The sequence below is a fragment of the Grammomys surdaster genome, unplaced genomic scaffold (genome assembly GCF_004785775.1).
Source record: "Grammomys surdaster isolate TR1022 unplaced genomic scaffold, NIH_TR_1.0 126131, whole genome shotgun sequence".
NCBI lineage: Eukaryota > Metazoa > Chordata > Mammalia > Rodentia > Muridae > Grammomys > Grammomys surdaster.
In genome coordinates this window covers 3,897,045-3,914,589 of record NW_021620939.1, presented here as the reverse complement: position 1 = coordinate 3,914,589, position 17,545 = coordinate 3,897,045, and the positions used below count along the sequence as shown (strand labels likewise).

Here is a 17,545-nt window from a genome sequence, read left to right as displayed (position 1 = left end):
AAATACCTCCCGTCACATAATAATCATAACACCAAATGCACAAAACAAAGAAATAATATTAAATGCAGTAAGGGAAAAAGGCCAAGTACATATAAAGGCAGACCTATCAGAATTACACCAGACTTCTCAACAGACACTATAAAAGTGAGAAGATCCTGGACAGATGTCATACAGACCCTAAGAGAACACAAATGCCAGCCCAGGCTACTATACCCAGCAAAACTCTCAATTACCATAGATGGAAAAACCAAGATATTCCATGACAAGTCCAAATTTACACAATATCTTTCCAGAAACCCAGCATTACAAAGGATAATAGTGGGAAAGCTCCAATACAAGGAGGGAAATTATACCCTAGACAGAGCAAGGAAGTAATCCTCTTCCAACAAATCCAAAAGAAGATAAAAAATACACACACAAAAATAATTCCACCTCTAATAGTAAAAATAACAGGAAGCAACAATCACTGTTCCTTAATATCTCTTAACATCAATGGACTCAATTCCCCAATAAAAAGACATAGGCTAACAGACTGGATACGTAAACAGGACCCAGCCTTTTGCTGCATACAGGAAACCCACCTCAGTGACAAGGACAGACACTACCTTAGAGTAAAAGGCTGGAAAACAATTTTTCAAACAAATGGTCCTAAGAAACAAGCTGGAGTAGCCATTCTAAACCCTCCAGCCTGAGAACACAAAGGGAGGGACTCAAGGCTCCACCTGTATAGGTAGTTGAGGGTGGCCTTGTCAGGCATCAGTGGAAGTAGAGGGCCTTGGTGCCTGAAAGTTTGGATTCCCTAGTGTTGGGGAATTCGAGAGCAGGGAGGTGGGAATAGGAGGATGGTGAGAGCACACCCTCATAGAAACTCCCAGAATTATGTGAATTAGACACTACAGAGGCAGGTCGCCAGAAGACTAGATTCTAGAAATCAAACAAAAATTATCTTGATACTAAAATTTGTTTTGAGAATTGTGTATTGCAGAATACACAGCCTTGGTGTATCTACTCATCAAGCAAGCTGAACAGACCTGCTTGAATCTCTGATATCCTGGAATCTCAGCTGAATGCAGTGAAGACACAGACATCAGAGGCTTATCAATTTACTCTTCCCCCCACCCCTCTTCTAATATCTCAACGCCTGTAATCAGCTTGAAGAAGTTAATGAAGAGTTGGCGCCCCTATTCCCTGGGCTTGGGGACCGGGGTGGTTAATATTGGGCTGTCTTTCTAGGGAAAAGTAGTGGTTTTGTTGGAACAGGGAGGAATAGCTAAGATTTATTGCATAGCCATAACCTATTAGTAGAAATCTGTATAATTGTTATTAAGCTAAAGTTATAATTTCTTAAATGGTACAAAATTTACTTTGATTTCAAATTTAAGGTTTTCACTGGTACAAGTTTCTTATTGATATAGAAGTGAGATTAATATTGTTACTCTCATAGGTGTTGTGCCTATATAACACATTTAAGAATACAAGGCTTAGGCCCTGTCCTTCTTTATCTTTTTAACTGATTTAAGATCGTTAGCCTGTAAGTTAAGGGCCATAGCAAATTCATGGCTCTGAGTTTTTTTAGGGTGTTTTCTATATTTTATTTAGAACTAGCTGAGAGGAATTAACAGATAGCAGTCCAGATTGCCTTACATGGAATAGTTGGTTTTCAAAACGTCAGAAGTCCACAGAATTGACATTACAAACATTTCTGTATTAATGTTCATTTTGATTAGAGACCTGTCTGCTCCTGACAGCTTCCCTGTCTTCAATTCTTAGAAGAAATTGAGTATCTGTGGAGTTACTCCAGTTGTAGTAAGACAGCCACTAGGCAAGAATTGCCTCTTTTCATCTACAGACAAATTACTGTCCTGAAAAGGACACACTTGTGGAATAGTTGACTGATTATATCTGCCAAGACAGAGTAATCAGTCCTTAATAATTCTGCATCACTAGGTCTGTCAGATCATCCTGGACCAGAAGGCTGAAGATCGGATACTCCAATGTTTTGTAGTATAGGGACTGTCCAGGTGTTTGGCGGTCTCTATAAATTGGCTAAGTTTTAGAAGCTATGCTTTGTGCTTTCCATAATTTCAGTTAGTTCAGTCATTCTGAATTTCCGATGGGGTTGAAAACTTATAGTCTCATAGCCAATCCTGGCTATTTATTTTGAGAGAAAAAATTTGAGAGGATGGTTTTCAGCTGACATTCATTCTAAAGCCAAGAAAAAAGCCAGGTTCAGAACTAAGTCTTTTAGTTAGGAGAGATGACAGAGGTTCTGGTTAGTTAACAAAATGTTGGACTGAGTATTAGGTCTATCTTGTACCTTACTGATACAAATTGGTATAGTTATGCTATAATTGTATTTTGAGAGAAAAGTAAAGTTTTTTATTTTTAACAGGAAGGGTGACATGTAGGAGGAGCTAAGGTGGGAGGAGTAAGGAGAGGAGGTGGAGAAGGAGAGGAGGAGCTAGGAGGAGAGAGAGAGAGAGAGAGAGAGAGAGAGAGAGAGAGAGAGAGAACACACATGGAGGCAGATGTTCACATGCCTCTGCCAGTCAAAGGTAGTTGGTATATCTAGGCTGGGTGTTGGGTTACACTTCTGATTGTATGGGCATCTTGTTACTGAGCATTACCAAACTTATAAAGCCTTTGATTAACATTTAAAAAAATTGGGATTTGCTAGATTGTTGTTATGCATCTTTATGAATGTACTGAATGTCATTGAATTGCACAACTTTAAATGATTAATTTTATGTTATATACATTTTACTTCAATGAAATTAGGTTCTATAGATGTGTAACTAAGATGTATGTAAAACAAAGATAATAAAACTAAAAAAAAATTGCTGCACACACTTATCTTTCACTGACTTTTCATTTATATTCTATTTAATGCAATGCTAAGAGAGAATGAACACAGAACTAGGTATATGTGAAGGCACAGAGCTCTTTAAACAAATACACAGCTAACCCCATCCTACTGGGCTGGTAAATACACAGCAGACTTTTATGTTACTTTAGAGTCAAGGATATTTGATTTGATCTCATTTTAGTTCATTATGCTCAATGAACTAATGACAAGAAGAGCAGCAGAGCGTTCCCTACATCCTTTCAATGAAGATGACATACACTCTGATTTATGGTAGGTCTTCTGGAAGAACCAACCAGGCAGAGAGCAAACAGGAAGATGGAAGACTTAAGTACGAGTGACAGAGGCAGACAGTACCAGGGCAGGGAGGAATGTATATACAATGTCACCCAAGCCTAAAATCCTTATAATAACCACATTTATCGAATTCACAGTCTGAGCATTCAAACTCTCAAGGACACTGGTCACAAATGACCAGGTTCCAGAGCAACAAAGCCCTGCTGTCCTGATGTAGCCGGTTAGCCAACGGTATTGTTACTCGTGTTCACATCCTTTGCATCTACTCAGCAAATCAGGTTGGCTCAGCCATTAAAACACAGAATCTGGTCATTCACACTGTCCACGCTGCTGCCACCCTTGCTGGGGCCACACCCCCTCCCTGCATCACAGTGATGGACAGCCGGTGCCACGCCCCCTCCCCATCACAGACAAGATCATTCCCACTGCTATTTGCTGTTACCTTACCACCTTCATCCTACTGTCAACTCAGCCAGAGCCATTCCTATGGCATCTTAGATCACAACTCTCCTCTGCTCACAACCTTCCAAATCCTCCCTCCCTCTCTAAGTTGAAGTCCTTCACGAGAGCCCTCATAGTCTATTAAACTGGACCCTCCCACTTCTCTCCCGCTTCCTTGTTCTGCTCAGGTTACACAAAACTTTCTGTCAGGCATGATGACCAGGTCCCCCGACCCTCCCTAAGACTCTAAAATCCCTGTCTCCTCTGTCCAGAACATTCAACATTCCTGTGTGCCTCTTTCTCCTTTCTTTCAATTCGTCCCTGGAATCCATGTTTCTCTGTGAGGCAATGTCTATGGACAGTTTACTGACAAGTCCAGCCCCACCTATGTTCCCCAGCCCCTGTCATTTAACAGGATCATTTCAATACTTCACTTATTTACAGTTCTTGTTGTCTCATGTCCCACCAGATGGCCAGCCTCTGGCCCACACAGCCCTATGCATGCCTTGCTCCTAAGCAGCTCTGATACAGAGAAAGCGCTCTGCAAGCACTGCTGACTTAGCTGGATCGGCCAACCCGCTGTCACCTTACCGCGTTGTAGTGGTCTTCCCCTCCATCTTCTGACTGTTCCAGATTTTCACTGTGCCATCATTTGAACATGTTGCAAAAAGTAAGTGTTCATCAGAGACTCTGATCCGATTCACAGCGGATTTGTGCTCGTGAAGATGTGCAACTAGGAGCCCTTTAGGACGCCACCCTGAGAAAAAGCGAAAGTATCTTAAACCGTGGCTGCGACACAATCACGTATCATCCTCTAGCACAATTCTCAACTACTAACTTCAGAGCAGCCATAAGACCTAATCAATTCAATGGTACCCTGGCTAGCCCATCCAGAAGGGTCTACTGGACCATGACTCAGTACTAAGATATCAGGTAGCAATTAAGCACTGTTCAAACAACTTCAGAAAGACTCTACCTCAGGGCCCTTTTCAGTGTCTGAGAGACATAGCAGTCACTTATTCCTCTGAAAAACCCTGACTGCCGATTTAGAAGCATGGGTGTGACCATCCTAGCCTAGACAAACAGCTTGGAGGCCACTTTCAAAGTAAGAAAGTTGCAAAACCCCAGCCAGAGACATTAAGGTGACCCAGGCTATGACTGAACTTCGCTGAGCTTTTACCTCCTCGGCTGTAACATGGGGGGTTCATCATTTAACTCAAGAGGGTAGCTACGCACATAAATAACGTGTGGGTCCTACACTGCCCAGCCTACATGACCACCCGATGTCAGCTGGACACATGACCACCCGATGTCAGCTGGACACAGTGCCACATGCCTTTAGTCCCAGCACTCAGGAGGCAGAAAAGGCCAGCCTGTCCTTAGAGCAAGTTCCAAAGAAGCCAGGGCTACTTAGAGAGACCCTGTACCAAAATAAAACAAAAAAGCAAAACATCTAGATTGCTAATTTCTTCTTTGCCTGCAATCACTTCTTCTAGGGTACAAACACACCAGATTTAGGAGTTACAGCCTCAGAATCTATAGACTTCCTAGTTCATTTCAAATGGCATCTATCATTTTCTGTATTTTATTACGCATATTCTCTTATGTATACAAGTTCTGAGACAAAAACTCCTGTTTCATCCTGTAAGGAATGCCTTCAGTGCCCAGCACAGCTCCCTGCACATAACCAGCTTCAACATTTATACACAGCTTGTGTAAATGAAATTTAACATTATATGCATTAAATATTACTTGATTTTAATAAACCAAGAAGCTCTGCTGAAGATCAGGCCTATTGTGGAAGTTACACTGTGCCCAAGTGGTTCAACGTCACTTTAGAACAACTGCTTACCAAGAGGCAAAACTGAAACTTAGATTCCTGCCAAACATGACTTACTCAACATTAAGAACTCATTTCCCACTGGATCGCTAAGTCACCCAAGTGGGAACCCAGGCTGAACATAATTGCTAAGAAGGATATACTCAGTTTGAGGTACCATGAGGCCTACATGCTCTGCAGATTAGCTGAGTATCTTATACAACTGCTCAAGTGTGGAGAGAAGAAAAAAAAGGAGAAATGAGCAGTCACTGTGCACTTCTGTGCTGATTGAATAAAATGTGCAACTCCATTTACGTATAAAATGTACCTATGAAAAGAGGATCATAAAACAAGACTGTGTGTAGTCGTCTCGTTATGTTTTCAAACGGATCTGGCAAGGTGGGTGGCATTAGCTTCCATCACAGAAATAGCTGGAGCATCCCAGGATACTCATTCTGATAGAAGCATCAGACCACGCTCTGCTTAGCACTTCAAAATATTTTCTAAATCTTTAAACCTTCCAGCGCCTTCGGCTAGTACTTCTGGAGTCCACATCAAAGCTCATGGGAATTCCTGGGATCTCTGCAAGGTCTAAATGTAAATACATCATGCAGTTCTTCTCAGAATTTTAAAGATAAGTTTATACTATTACAGCTTAAATATTAAAACTCATTAATTTTTAAAAATCTACATACACAGAATCAAAGAGCAGCTCTGGCACACTGTACAAAGCAGGCTGCTAGTACAAGGGGACCACACTCCAAACCAACAGTCTCTCCACTTCCTTTCAATCTCCCCACCCTGAATACAGGAACTATTTTACCAAATTCTTCTTGCTTTGGATTTTTGTTTTGTTTTGTTTTATGTGCATGTGTGTTAGCTGCATGTCTGTACACCAAACACATGCCTGGTGCCCAAAGAGGTCAGAAGCGTGAGTTGGAGCCCCTGGAACTGAAGTCATGAATAGTTGTGAGCCACCATGTGGATGCCAGTGCTTTTAACTGCTGAGCCACCTCCCTAGATCATTTCACCAAATTCTTACTGTCAATAATTAGCTAAATGCTGGTGTTATAAGTTATTCTGTTCTTTCCAAAAGCCTCCATGTTTTCTGAAGGTCCTACCTTTTCTTAAATAATATTAATCAGAGAGTAAACTCTCTAATAATTAAAAGCAGGGATTTACCCCTACAAGCCTGATGGTCAAGGAGAGCAACCTGAGAGTGGGGACCGCACCACTCCATGGCTGCATGACCCCTGGCAACATGAAGCCAGACAGGCTCAATTAAGCGACTGGCCTGAATGGGAATCTGTAAGTGGCGATCAAAGCTCCAGGTCCCGAGTCCACACACAATGACTTCAGGTTTCTACCTACTGCTTCCTGCTCTGGGCTTCTCAACCGAGCTGCTCTTACTCCCTCTGTCCATTAAAGTACCCGTTGCCTAGTGCAGGCTGAAGAGCCCTTTCCAAGGCTCTTGTGAGCACAGAGCACGTCAGAGGTTTTCACATGCCTCCCTAACCAAAGCCTGTCATCAGAAATGCTAAAACTCCTGAACTTTTAAGCTGAAGATTTTTGGATTTTTGGGTTAGGGATGCTTAATCTGACTCAGGCTCCCACACTAGAGCCCAGGCTCAGGCTCAAGGCAAAGGGGCACAGACAGAGCCCTCACCAGGTGGAGGTGGCTTGCTCTCCCACTCGGCGTTCTCCATCATCTGCTTGGCTATGCGCTCCGCGTTGCACTGCTCCCGCTTCTGCTGTATGAGCTGCTGCAGCTCCGTCTTGCAAGTGGTGATGCGGATCTGGTAAGTGGACGGCAGGACTGTGCTGCTGACAACTGGAATCACGGCCTTCTTACTGGGCACGTGTGCTGCTTCTGAAACCTGAGACACAGTACAGACCCCTGGGTCAGAGCAAGGTAGGTTTAATAAAATGTTCCCATATTCTATCTATCCATTATACGGGCTTCTGGTCCTTTAAAAAACACTAGTAACTCAGGCTAAAAGAGTAAGTGGGATTTCAACTGATCTAAGTCAATATCTTCTCATTAAAACATGACTGGTGCGGGTACAGCTGTCTTAAATTACAAACTCACTTCAAATACATCAAAGCCATTATTCTTAACATGCACAGACAATTTGGAAATTCATCTCCAAATATTTTTGCTTTTTGTTAAAGGAAGAATAGAAAGATTTTAAAAGTTTTAAAATGTTCTCTTTAGCCTAGTTATGATCTTAGTTTGGTCTTTAATCCAACTTCAGTTTGCTTTATTAACAAGTGTCTCAAATGAGTGACCTTCTCCTTGCTTAAGTAATTGGGGTTCTCTCGGCTCTAAAATATAAACTAATCAGTGCCATCTTGATTTCTCTACAGCCTTTTGACACACAAAAACAGCAGAACAAAACTCAAACATGAGGATGACAATTGCCTATGTGACAGTACCTGTGGAGACGTAGACAAAGGGACACAGATACCAGCAGAGGATTCAGAGCGAGGTGGTTTCCCAGGCTGAACCACCTCGTGGTCACTGGTTTTGGGCAGGGCCTGTGGGATATTTGGTGGCTCCAATGACCCAAACATGCTTTTCCATTCTTCATTTACATTGGAGTCTTGTTTCACATGTTTCCTAGCTATAAAAATATATTTGGGACAGTTAGTCTAAAGGTAAAACCAACGTCATTTACTGTCTCTTTATAAGGGAACACAATGGACCCTACTTTCTACGTGTTCCTTTACAGCTACATTTTATTCAGATCTATGCCTGTAACACCTATGAAGATATGAATATGATCAACTTATAACCTCAGCATATGGAAATGTTTAGTTATCTACATCTGTGCCGATACTCGGAACTGTCCATCTATTCTCAGCCAGGTAGAAAATAGATGTCTTCATTTGCATTTATTTCATTAATATGTATTCTGGTCTACCAATTGTATGCTTAAATCCTTCACCCTTTTTTCTTTGGAGTGCTTGCTTCTTTTTCTTTTTTTCTTGCTTTTTTTTCTGGTCTTTATGGGTGCTTTATGTGCTATGCATGTAAACCATTAGTAATTAGGTTGCAAACACTTTATCCTAAAGCTTACTTCAATAAAATTCATTTGCTACCCTCAAATATGATATAGGAGCAGGGAGAATCTTAAAGGCCTATACTTAACAGTGAACTATACCAGCAGAATGAGTGTGCACAAGATCTTAGGAGCCTCATACAAAATACGTCAGTGGTACCTGGGCTGATAGTTCCAGATATCTAGTTGCCAAATAACTAAGGATTCTTTGGCCTCTTCTCTTTTGTATTTCATTGTTCATTTTAAATTCATTAGGCATTACCTATACATAATCTAGACACTTATATCTGGTTTACACAGGCTAGACTTGAGTTAGCAGCTAAAGGACTAGAAGACAGCACTTGAATCATCCCTTCCTCAGAGGCACGTGGTTTTACAGGTAGAGAGCTCAGAGAACTGGCCTTCCCTAGTCACAGAGCTGTGATCTAGGCAGGGCCCCATTGCCCTACTTTTCCTCTCCTGTGTCCTCCTACTAAGGAGCTGAGTCATCGCATCTCAGAGCGCATCTCAGACCTCTATATCTGGGAAGTGGGGAGGGCATTTACTATTAATTAACTAAAACCCAGCCTTATAAAGTAGCTTACAATAACAAGATGAGCACGCCCATGTACTAACCCCGCTTCTCATCGGGTTCTTGCTTGGTTTTAACAAGATCAACTTGTCTCCCAGTGATGCCTAAGGCTGCCAAGTCGATTACACCTTTCTGGCTGCTGTCATGGAGGTGGCTCTGGTCTACTGCGTTAGCTTTTGCTCGATTTGATTTCATCATGAAATCCTTCAGTGCCAGAAGTTTATCTTCCTCTTCTTCGGTCATCCCCTAAAACCAAATTAAACCAGATAGTTCGGGTCAATTTCAAAAGAAGAAACAATAGGTGACAGGATGACTGACGGATGAAGGTTTAATTCCAACTTAAACTGAAAAATGAGACAATGATGCAGGAGAAGAAAGAGGAGAGGATGACCACCGGCTCGTCCAGAGGACTCTGCTAAGGTATTTTCTTCATATTAGCTTTGTACCTCAAATTCTGTTGATAATACTGTATCGTAGGTTCATAACTCCAATAAGGCAAGAAAAACACAGATGTTCAGAATGCGATAAAAGTGAGTGAGACGCCTGCTACTGAACAAGTACTTCACATGTTATTCACCTGGGAATTACAGAAATCAAAAGAAACACCCCAGTAAACTATTAGAATGAAGACGTTTGTCAAGTTTTTTTTTTAAAAAAAAAAAAACCACAGTATTTTTTAGATTTATTTTGTGAGTGTTTTGCCTGCATACTGAATGCATGTGTACCACATGCATGCCTGGCGTTCATGCAAGGCGGAAGGGGGCATCACTTAGAACCAGAGTTGCAAATGGCTCTACGCTTCCACGTGGGAGCTGGGAATTAAATCAGAGTCCCCTAAGAGAGCAATAGGTCACCGTTACTCCTGAGTCATCTCTCTGGCCCTTTTATGAAGTTTTATAATGTCCATAATGAAAATTCCCTATCAGCTATGCAAAGAAAAGAAAATTTTAATATAGCAATTATAATTGTATTTTTTAAAAAGCAAACATAGGACTGGAGAGCTGGCTCACTTGTGAAGAGCATTTGCTGCTCTTGGGAGGACCCAAGTTTAGTTCCCAACACCCACATCTGGTGGCTCACAACTTCTGTGGTGGGTCTAACTTCAGCTCCAGGGCACCCAGTGCCCTCTCTGAACTCCACAGGCACTTGCACACACACAGCATACAATCATTGACAGAGAAACAGAAACACACACATAAATAAAAAATAGTAAATAGATAAAATTTAAAAATCAAACACCCGGGCTAGACATGGGGGTTACCCTATAATCCAGTACTCAGGGCCAAAGACTATAAATTCAATCTACCCTAGGATACAAAGACATCCAGACTCAAAAAAAACTAACCAAACACTCAAAATATTCATAGTAAACAAGGGACAAAGCTCTGCAGCATAGCCCACATGACATCACTGAAGTTAGTTAAAGAGGACCACACAATGGGAACACACAGCACACGAGGGAGCAGCAGACTTGACATTGCTGGACTTGTTCTCTCTTACAGGCTCAAGGCAGCATCAGTGAACACACCTGCAGGCTAGCTGCATTTTAGGAAGTGACAGGCTGATTAGGAAAAAATCTTAAAGACATGCATTTGGAAATGTAAAGGACCAGCTATAACCAAAAAAATCCTGAAAAACAAAGAAAGGTGGAGACTTTGTTGTGCCTGAAGCAAGCTAAGTTACAAAGCAGTACTCAAGGCGCACTTCGCACTTAGCAGGGTTCTGCCTGACAGAGCAGAGCATCACCCAGCACTCAGCCCGCCCGCCATTGGCTTCTGTGGATGGCCAGATTAGAGTAATGTTTCTCACCCAGCACTTAACATGCAGCAGACTTCAATCCCTAAAGCAGAGGCAAGTCCTGCTCTTGCAGCTATCCAGAATCATTTCTGGAAAGTTTCCAGGGCTATGGCCTGGAAAAGGAACTCAGCATACATACAGCAGATCTGAGTTTAAGAATGCTACAAAAGTTAATGCAAAAGGAAGAGGACTGGAGAAAGCCGTGCACACAGTTAGCACTTTAGAGAAAGGGGGGGAGGGGTCTCAAGTCTTTGGCTGAAAATTAAACTATATATATTTCCAGAGACTCCTAGGCAAGGGAAAAAGCAACAGCAAAGCAGCAAACCAAATAAGTACCAGAACAGTCTATGCTTCTATCTGCCAAAGGGGAAAGACCTTTAGAAACCCAGATCATCATAAACTGTGTCCACAGAGGATCATGTTGGTGGGGCTAAACAGGCTATATGAAGTGTGCTCGGAACCTATCCTTACAAAGCTTGAAAGCCATGCTGGAAGGATAAAACTGATTCCAAGCATCAACAGACCAAGCCCAATGTTATGTAAAGGAATTCAGCACCAACATCAAATTCACAATGAACCAAGAAAGGCTAGATGGCTGCCAACTGGGGGATGGTAGAAAAACTTGTGTTTTATTATGCATCGTCTCTGCTGTTTCAATTTTGCACTTGTATCTGCATTTGTATGTAGTCAAAAGGTTTAAGTTGTATGGTTTTTCTGTTTTCTTATTTTAAGTAAGGAGTGGAATGAACTAGCCTGTATCCTGTATAGCTCTGAGTACATGGCCACGAAGCAGAGCTCTTACAGATGAGATCTAACTAAAGCATTCCTGCATGTGTCACCTCCCGATGATGTGTCCTGCTGAACACATTCCAAGCCCCACATACCTGCTGTTCCAAGGGTATGTTCAAGCCTGCAGTCTCAGCCCCAGAATGAGAGAACACCCACTCTATGAGCAACACACCACAAGTACAGAACTGTGCATAGAAGGGCTGAGCCCCAAGATAGAGGAGTTCAGAGCTCTCACTGAGGAAGGCTACAACTCTCTTTCTTCTTCTTAGCCAGGCCTTAGGAATGAGAACTCAAGTCTCTCCTAGATCCAAGCCTCTGCTAATGATACAGTAAGCCAGAGTAAGGGCCAGAACCAATGAAAGAGAGTAAATGTGGACAAGAGTTTGTTACACATGGGCTTCTTCACATGTCCATCAAACTCAAACAGGCTTGCCATCTTGGTCTTCAGTTTTGTAATCTGAGCAGGGGTGTGGCAGCTTGACAGTAATAATGGGCTTAGGTTAAAATGCCAGCTTTAAAACATACTGCACGCTGAGAACACTGGCAACTGCACTGCGTCTTTCTGCCTGTAACATGAGTTGCTCAGCCTAGCTTTAAGGACAGGCACAGATCATGGAGAGCACAAACAACGGCAGCAGACTGCTCATGTTTATTTTTACAAAATGGAAGCGAGTGGCTTGTGTTCTTTGTACTGGGTTCTCAGATGCTGGCCTGCTTTCACTGCTGCTGGCAGGTGTCCCTCGAAGTGTGTAAGTCACCTCACCCTTGTGAGCCTCTAATGCTGTCAACAGCAACAACTTAACATAGGCTAGTTTGTTCCTCTTTTCTCCGCTCAGACAATGTAATAAAAATGACAACTATACCAAGCACTGCCTTTCAGAGGCACCAAAGTCAGACAGTTGAGTGACTCTATCACGGGATCAATAATGGCAGCTGGCACTAAGGGAGCGACAGCCATAGAGACACTTGAGGAATCAGAAGGGAGCAGAAAGACTAAGAGAGACAGAGCGTGCGTACCAGTCAACCCAGCAACATCATCAGTGAATACGCAAGGTCAAGTAAATACAGGAAAACAGTCACACTGCAAAGCTCATCAAATTCTGTCTAAGCCATGTGTACTGGGGCACACGCCTTTAACTTCAGCAGGATGGAGATCTCTATGAGTTTGAGACCAGCCTGGTCTACATAGTGAGTTCAAGCCAGCCAGGGCTACACAGTAAGACCGTCTTTAAAAAAACAGTAGTCTATAAAACTGAGTACATTTTTCAGATGAGACATGGCTGATAAGCATTCTCTCCATGAAGATATCTGCAGTCATTAGAGTCGTCCCCAGTCTTCCTATGCTTATGGAGTTCCAGCAATTAGAGTCTTCATTTAGAAGCATTTTTATTCCAATTTTGACACATCCCATATAAAATAGGAAGATGAATCTAAATTTAGTATTTTAAAAGAAGCCCTACCAATGCCAAATAAAGTAAAAGGATTACTTTCTGTTTTTTACAGGATTTGTTAATTGATCCAAACTCAGACTTAAAACACAACAGTAAACTACTGGCTTTTACCAAGACACTACAGCTGTTTGCACACAGGAAGAAGTATGAATCTGGACTGAGATGTGTCTGTGTTCTGACATCTTTCTTCTGGCTGAATGTCATTGCATTTTGATGAAGTATAGAATTAAGGCAAAAACAGTACTTAAATCCAAGGCTCTTTCTATTCTCCCAGCAATCCCAAAAGCAGGCTGGCAGTCTCCGTGACTCCTTACTTAGCCCAAATAGTGTTTAGATCAATCCTACTGTCTTTGCTTTGATGCCACAGAAAATACGTAAGATATTGACAGATTTATTTTCATTTATCATACTATAACCCAATCAAAAACATTTTAAACACCTAAATAGCTACATCAATGCTGTCACGAAACATGTTGGTTGAGGAAGGCACAGACCTGTGAGAGCAGCTTCTTCAGAAGCTGTGCTATGGCAGGGTCCTCAGGTGGAGGGCAGTCAAGAAGAGAGCCATTTCGCTTCTTCTGGCGCATGTGAAGATGTCTGAACAAGCTCGCGATGTCTTTAGACCTCAGAGCATAATCAAATATAGAGCGACTCACAGGCTCTTTTAGAACACTGAGCAGGACGAGCTTCCTTTCGATCTATGTTAGGAAAGGATAAACAATTGTCAAGACTACAGTACACAGAACAATTACTTCCAAACTCAACAAGCACAACCCGTGTAAAGCTAACAAAAGTATTTATTTTCTAAGAAAACAATAGTTTCTTAGGAGAAAAAAAAAATGGGTCACTAGCCAATTTTAAAGGGCTTGTGTATTTCCCGTTTTTCAAAGTTGCCACTAAAGTACCTATCTGTGTCCACCCTAAAGGAAGACTAATAATTAACACCCAAAGGGAAAGGCATTGGAAAGTCAGAGCAAGTCCTTCCTGGATCTGCAGAGGTCAGAACGCTTCCCAGCCCTGCAAGCCAGCCTAAGACACAGGCTCTGGCCAGACATCTCACCAAGCATCACCACAGGATTTCCCTTCAGTTTTCATGTTTCCCAACAGACTCACTCTTCTCAGAGTTCAAAACTTCCTTCTTTTAGTGGCTCTAGAAACACTCTCTGGTCAATACACATATAATAAAAAGGATGGATATTACCAGCAGTCACCAAAAAGACTCTTGCTTTTCCTTTCAATGCTGGAGATAGAACCCAGCGGTTTGAACATGTAGACGCATGCTCTACCACTGAGATACATCCCAGCCCCTGGCTTTGTGAGACAGGAGCTCCCTATATAACTCACACTGATGTTGGATTCTTTATGTAGCCCAGGCTGGCCGTGAGCTCACAATCTACCTGCCTCAGTCTCTTGGGAACTGACACTGGAAGTGTGTACCATCACACCCAGATCTAAAGGATGTTCCTTGGATATAATTAACTGCTGCAGGCCCTATGCTGGGGACCCGGGTTGGATTCCTAGCACCCATGCTGGGTGCTCACAGCCACATGTCACACTAGCTCCAGGCAAGCCAAAACTGTTTCCTGTCCTCTGAGAGCACTGCACTCATGAGCACAAACCCATACAGGGACACACACATAAACACAAAATTAAAACTTAAAAAGTCCAGATTTTAAAATAAAGAAGGGTAAGACTTAGAAAACATAAATAATTAGCCCTTCAATTCTTGATCCTGACTTTAAAAAAATATAAACCAATGAGCAACACTAAGTTAAATAAGCTAAATAAATCAATAGTCAAGGGGCCGGAGAGATGGCTGAGCATGGACGGTTAAGAGCACTGGATGGTCTTCCAGAGGATCAGGGTTCTATTCCCAGCACACACATGGAGGTTCACAACTGACTGCAACTCCAGTTCTAAGGGATCCAGCACCCTCTTTTGACCTCCTTGGGCACCACGTGGTCTTGTAAAACACCCATATACATAAAACTTAAAAAAGTAAAAATAATAAAAATAAAAGCAGATACAGTCTAAGATTACACCAAGGGACTGAAGTCTGACCTTCTGCGTGCCACATGGTATGACATAAAGTCTCTTGACAGTGTCTCTCTTACGGGTAGTCAGCTTATTAACATTGTTAGCTTGAAAGGTATATAAAAACGTCACAGACCTGGTTAACTGAAGTTTTATGTTAAGGCTTTTTGATGTATGACTCTAGAGACAGACTGGGAACAGACTGGCATAAGCTGGAACACGTGTACCTGTATCACTGGTTGTGTAATATACGGGTCAAGATATGGCATGAGCTTGCAGTAGACGTCAGCAGTGCTGATCTGATGAGCCACCACTGTGATAAATCCCACAGCACCATAGCAGATCCACAGATTAGGGTGACACAGGAAGGGAGCTAAAGGGAAGGAAGGGAAACAGATCAAACCAGAGTCACACAGATCCTTACACTGCCATAACGTGATAAAGATCACGCTGCCGTGGAACCAGCACATACTGCACGATGAAGAAACTCACCAGAATGGTTCTAACTCTCCCTTATCATACTACCAGCCGTTCCATAAAACCAACCTCCTGTCTAAGATTTCTAAAGTCCTAGCTTTCAGAGTCAAGTGCGTTAACACATAGTCATCTTAGACATAAAAATCCCAACGACACTCTGTAAGGACTTCCAGTTCCACTTTACTGCATCCACTCAGGACAGCAGCTACCACACAAGAGGCAGAGAGACACACGGGGAATTGTTTCTTCTCCACACCACAGCACTGAGAAAACAATCTGATCTCTCTGGCATCCTTTTAAATGCAGAGTCTGGTCAGATCTAGCACATAACTCATAAGTTTGCATGTCATCGTGAATGAAAAAATGGAAGAGTAAACATGTCATGTCTACTCTTCAAAACAGAAGATTAACCCAGAAAATTGAATCTCTTCGTTCCTTTTAATACTTTCATGCACTATATCTAAATCACTTATTTCAACTAATCAAAGTCATACTAATATGATTTAGAATAAAATTCAAACTTTTAGAACACAACAGTAGGATGAGGTCTAAATATGCAAAAATATACTCAGAGCTGTTTATCAGAGGTCCATGGAAAGGAAGAAAGACATAATTGTCACCATATACTAGTGATGCTTATATGAAAAGGAAAGAGAAAGACAAGTTCAAAGACCCTCTCTTCAAGGCTGCCAAGATAGTTGAGCCAGCAATGGCTCCTGGGACCAAGCCTGACCACCTGAGAGAAAGCCACGCAAAGTGAAGACAGAACCAACCACAGAGTTGTCCTCTGACCTCCACAAGCATGCAGTGACATGTGTTCATGCACATATGAACACATGCATGCACACATGTATACACAAACACACACACACACAAAATAAGTAAAGTAATAAAATCTCTCTTAAAAGTTCTCACACGATCATTTCATCACCCATGAAGGTTTTGATTACTTCACAAACCATCCACAGCTCTGTTCATCTTCCCTTGGACACAAAGAAGGAAAACGGATGGAGTTGAGTGGTAGGGTGCTTATCCAACATGCCCAGGGCCCCAGAGTTCAACCCCAACACCTCAACTACCAAGAACAGTAGGAACCGGCAAAGCCCTGAGACCCTCTAGAAAGTACACAGTGAGTGCTGCCATGCCTTGAGGGGAGATGGGGTGCTGCACATGGTAAATTGCTGATTCTGAGCTTCCCACATGTCGGTGCTTCCTATGCCCATGAGGTACATGCCTCTCACAGTCCTTACTTTATTTAGTCAATGGATGTGAGCAAATGTAAGACCAAGAAGAATGTGTCACACAGCTAGGCTTGCTCCCCTGTGCTTCTGTCACACCGTGAGAACAGCTGGGACAGCTCAGTCACAACAACTATGGTCCCACAATGAGACAGATGGATCATATTCAAAGACAAAGGAGACGCACAGCCTGAAGCAGAGCCACCCACACAGCCCACAGGTGCATGGCAACAAATCCACGGCAGAGTTTCCTGAGACTCTGTGGTTGACTGACACACAGCATTATTATAGCAGCAATTAGCTGACAAAGTACATCAAATCCTTAAGCCTGAGCTGAGAACACTGCTTAGAAAATGTAGCATTCAATCTTTTCTCTCTAATATGTCCCAATTCTCTGAGACAAGCATGAGGAAAGCAGAGTATGAACAATAATCTAAGCAGACATAACAGAGCTCTTAAAACCAAGGAAATCATGACAAACTCCACCAAGAACATAACGGCCCTTCTAGTCTTGGAATCAACTAAACCAGTGTGATAGCTCGTGCCTGGTATACAGCACTGGGGGAACTGAAGCCCAAGCAAGAAGTCCTGAGTTCAAGGCCAGCTTGGAACTTCAGTGCTAATAATCTGCTTAAAGATATACAATATATAAAGTAAAATAAATCATTCAACAACATAGAACATGAGTGGAGAAATTAAAAGTTTA

The 17,545-nt window shown here is 42.2% G+C and overlaps 1 protein-coding gene across 1 annotated transcript in view; it reads right to left on the bottom strand.

The window, feature by feature from the left end:
• Pik3r4 (phosphoinositide-3-kinase regulatory subunit 4) overlaps positions 1 to 17,545 on the bottom strand; it is a 52,720-nt gene that overhangs the window by 16,347 nt on the left and 18,828 nt on the right. Inside the window, exons 8-13 of the mRNA XM_028756778.1 lie at positions 15,352 to 15,497; positions 13,585 to 13,788; positions 9,098 to 9,299; positions 7,857 to 8,044; positions 7,087 to 7,297; positions 4,193 to 4,358 (exon numbers count right to left, since the gene is read on the bottom strand). Coding sequence (XP_028612611.1) covers positions 4,193 to 4,358; positions 7,087 to 7,297; positions 7,857 to 8,044; positions 9,098 to 9,299; positions 13,585 to 13,788; positions 15,352 to 15,497 — 1,117 coding nt within the window. The remainder of the gene's footprint in view (positions 1 to 4,192; positions 4,359 to 7,086; positions 7,298 to 7,856; positions 8,045 to 9,097; positions 9,300 to 13,584; positions 13,789 to 15,351; positions 15,498 to 17,545) is intronic.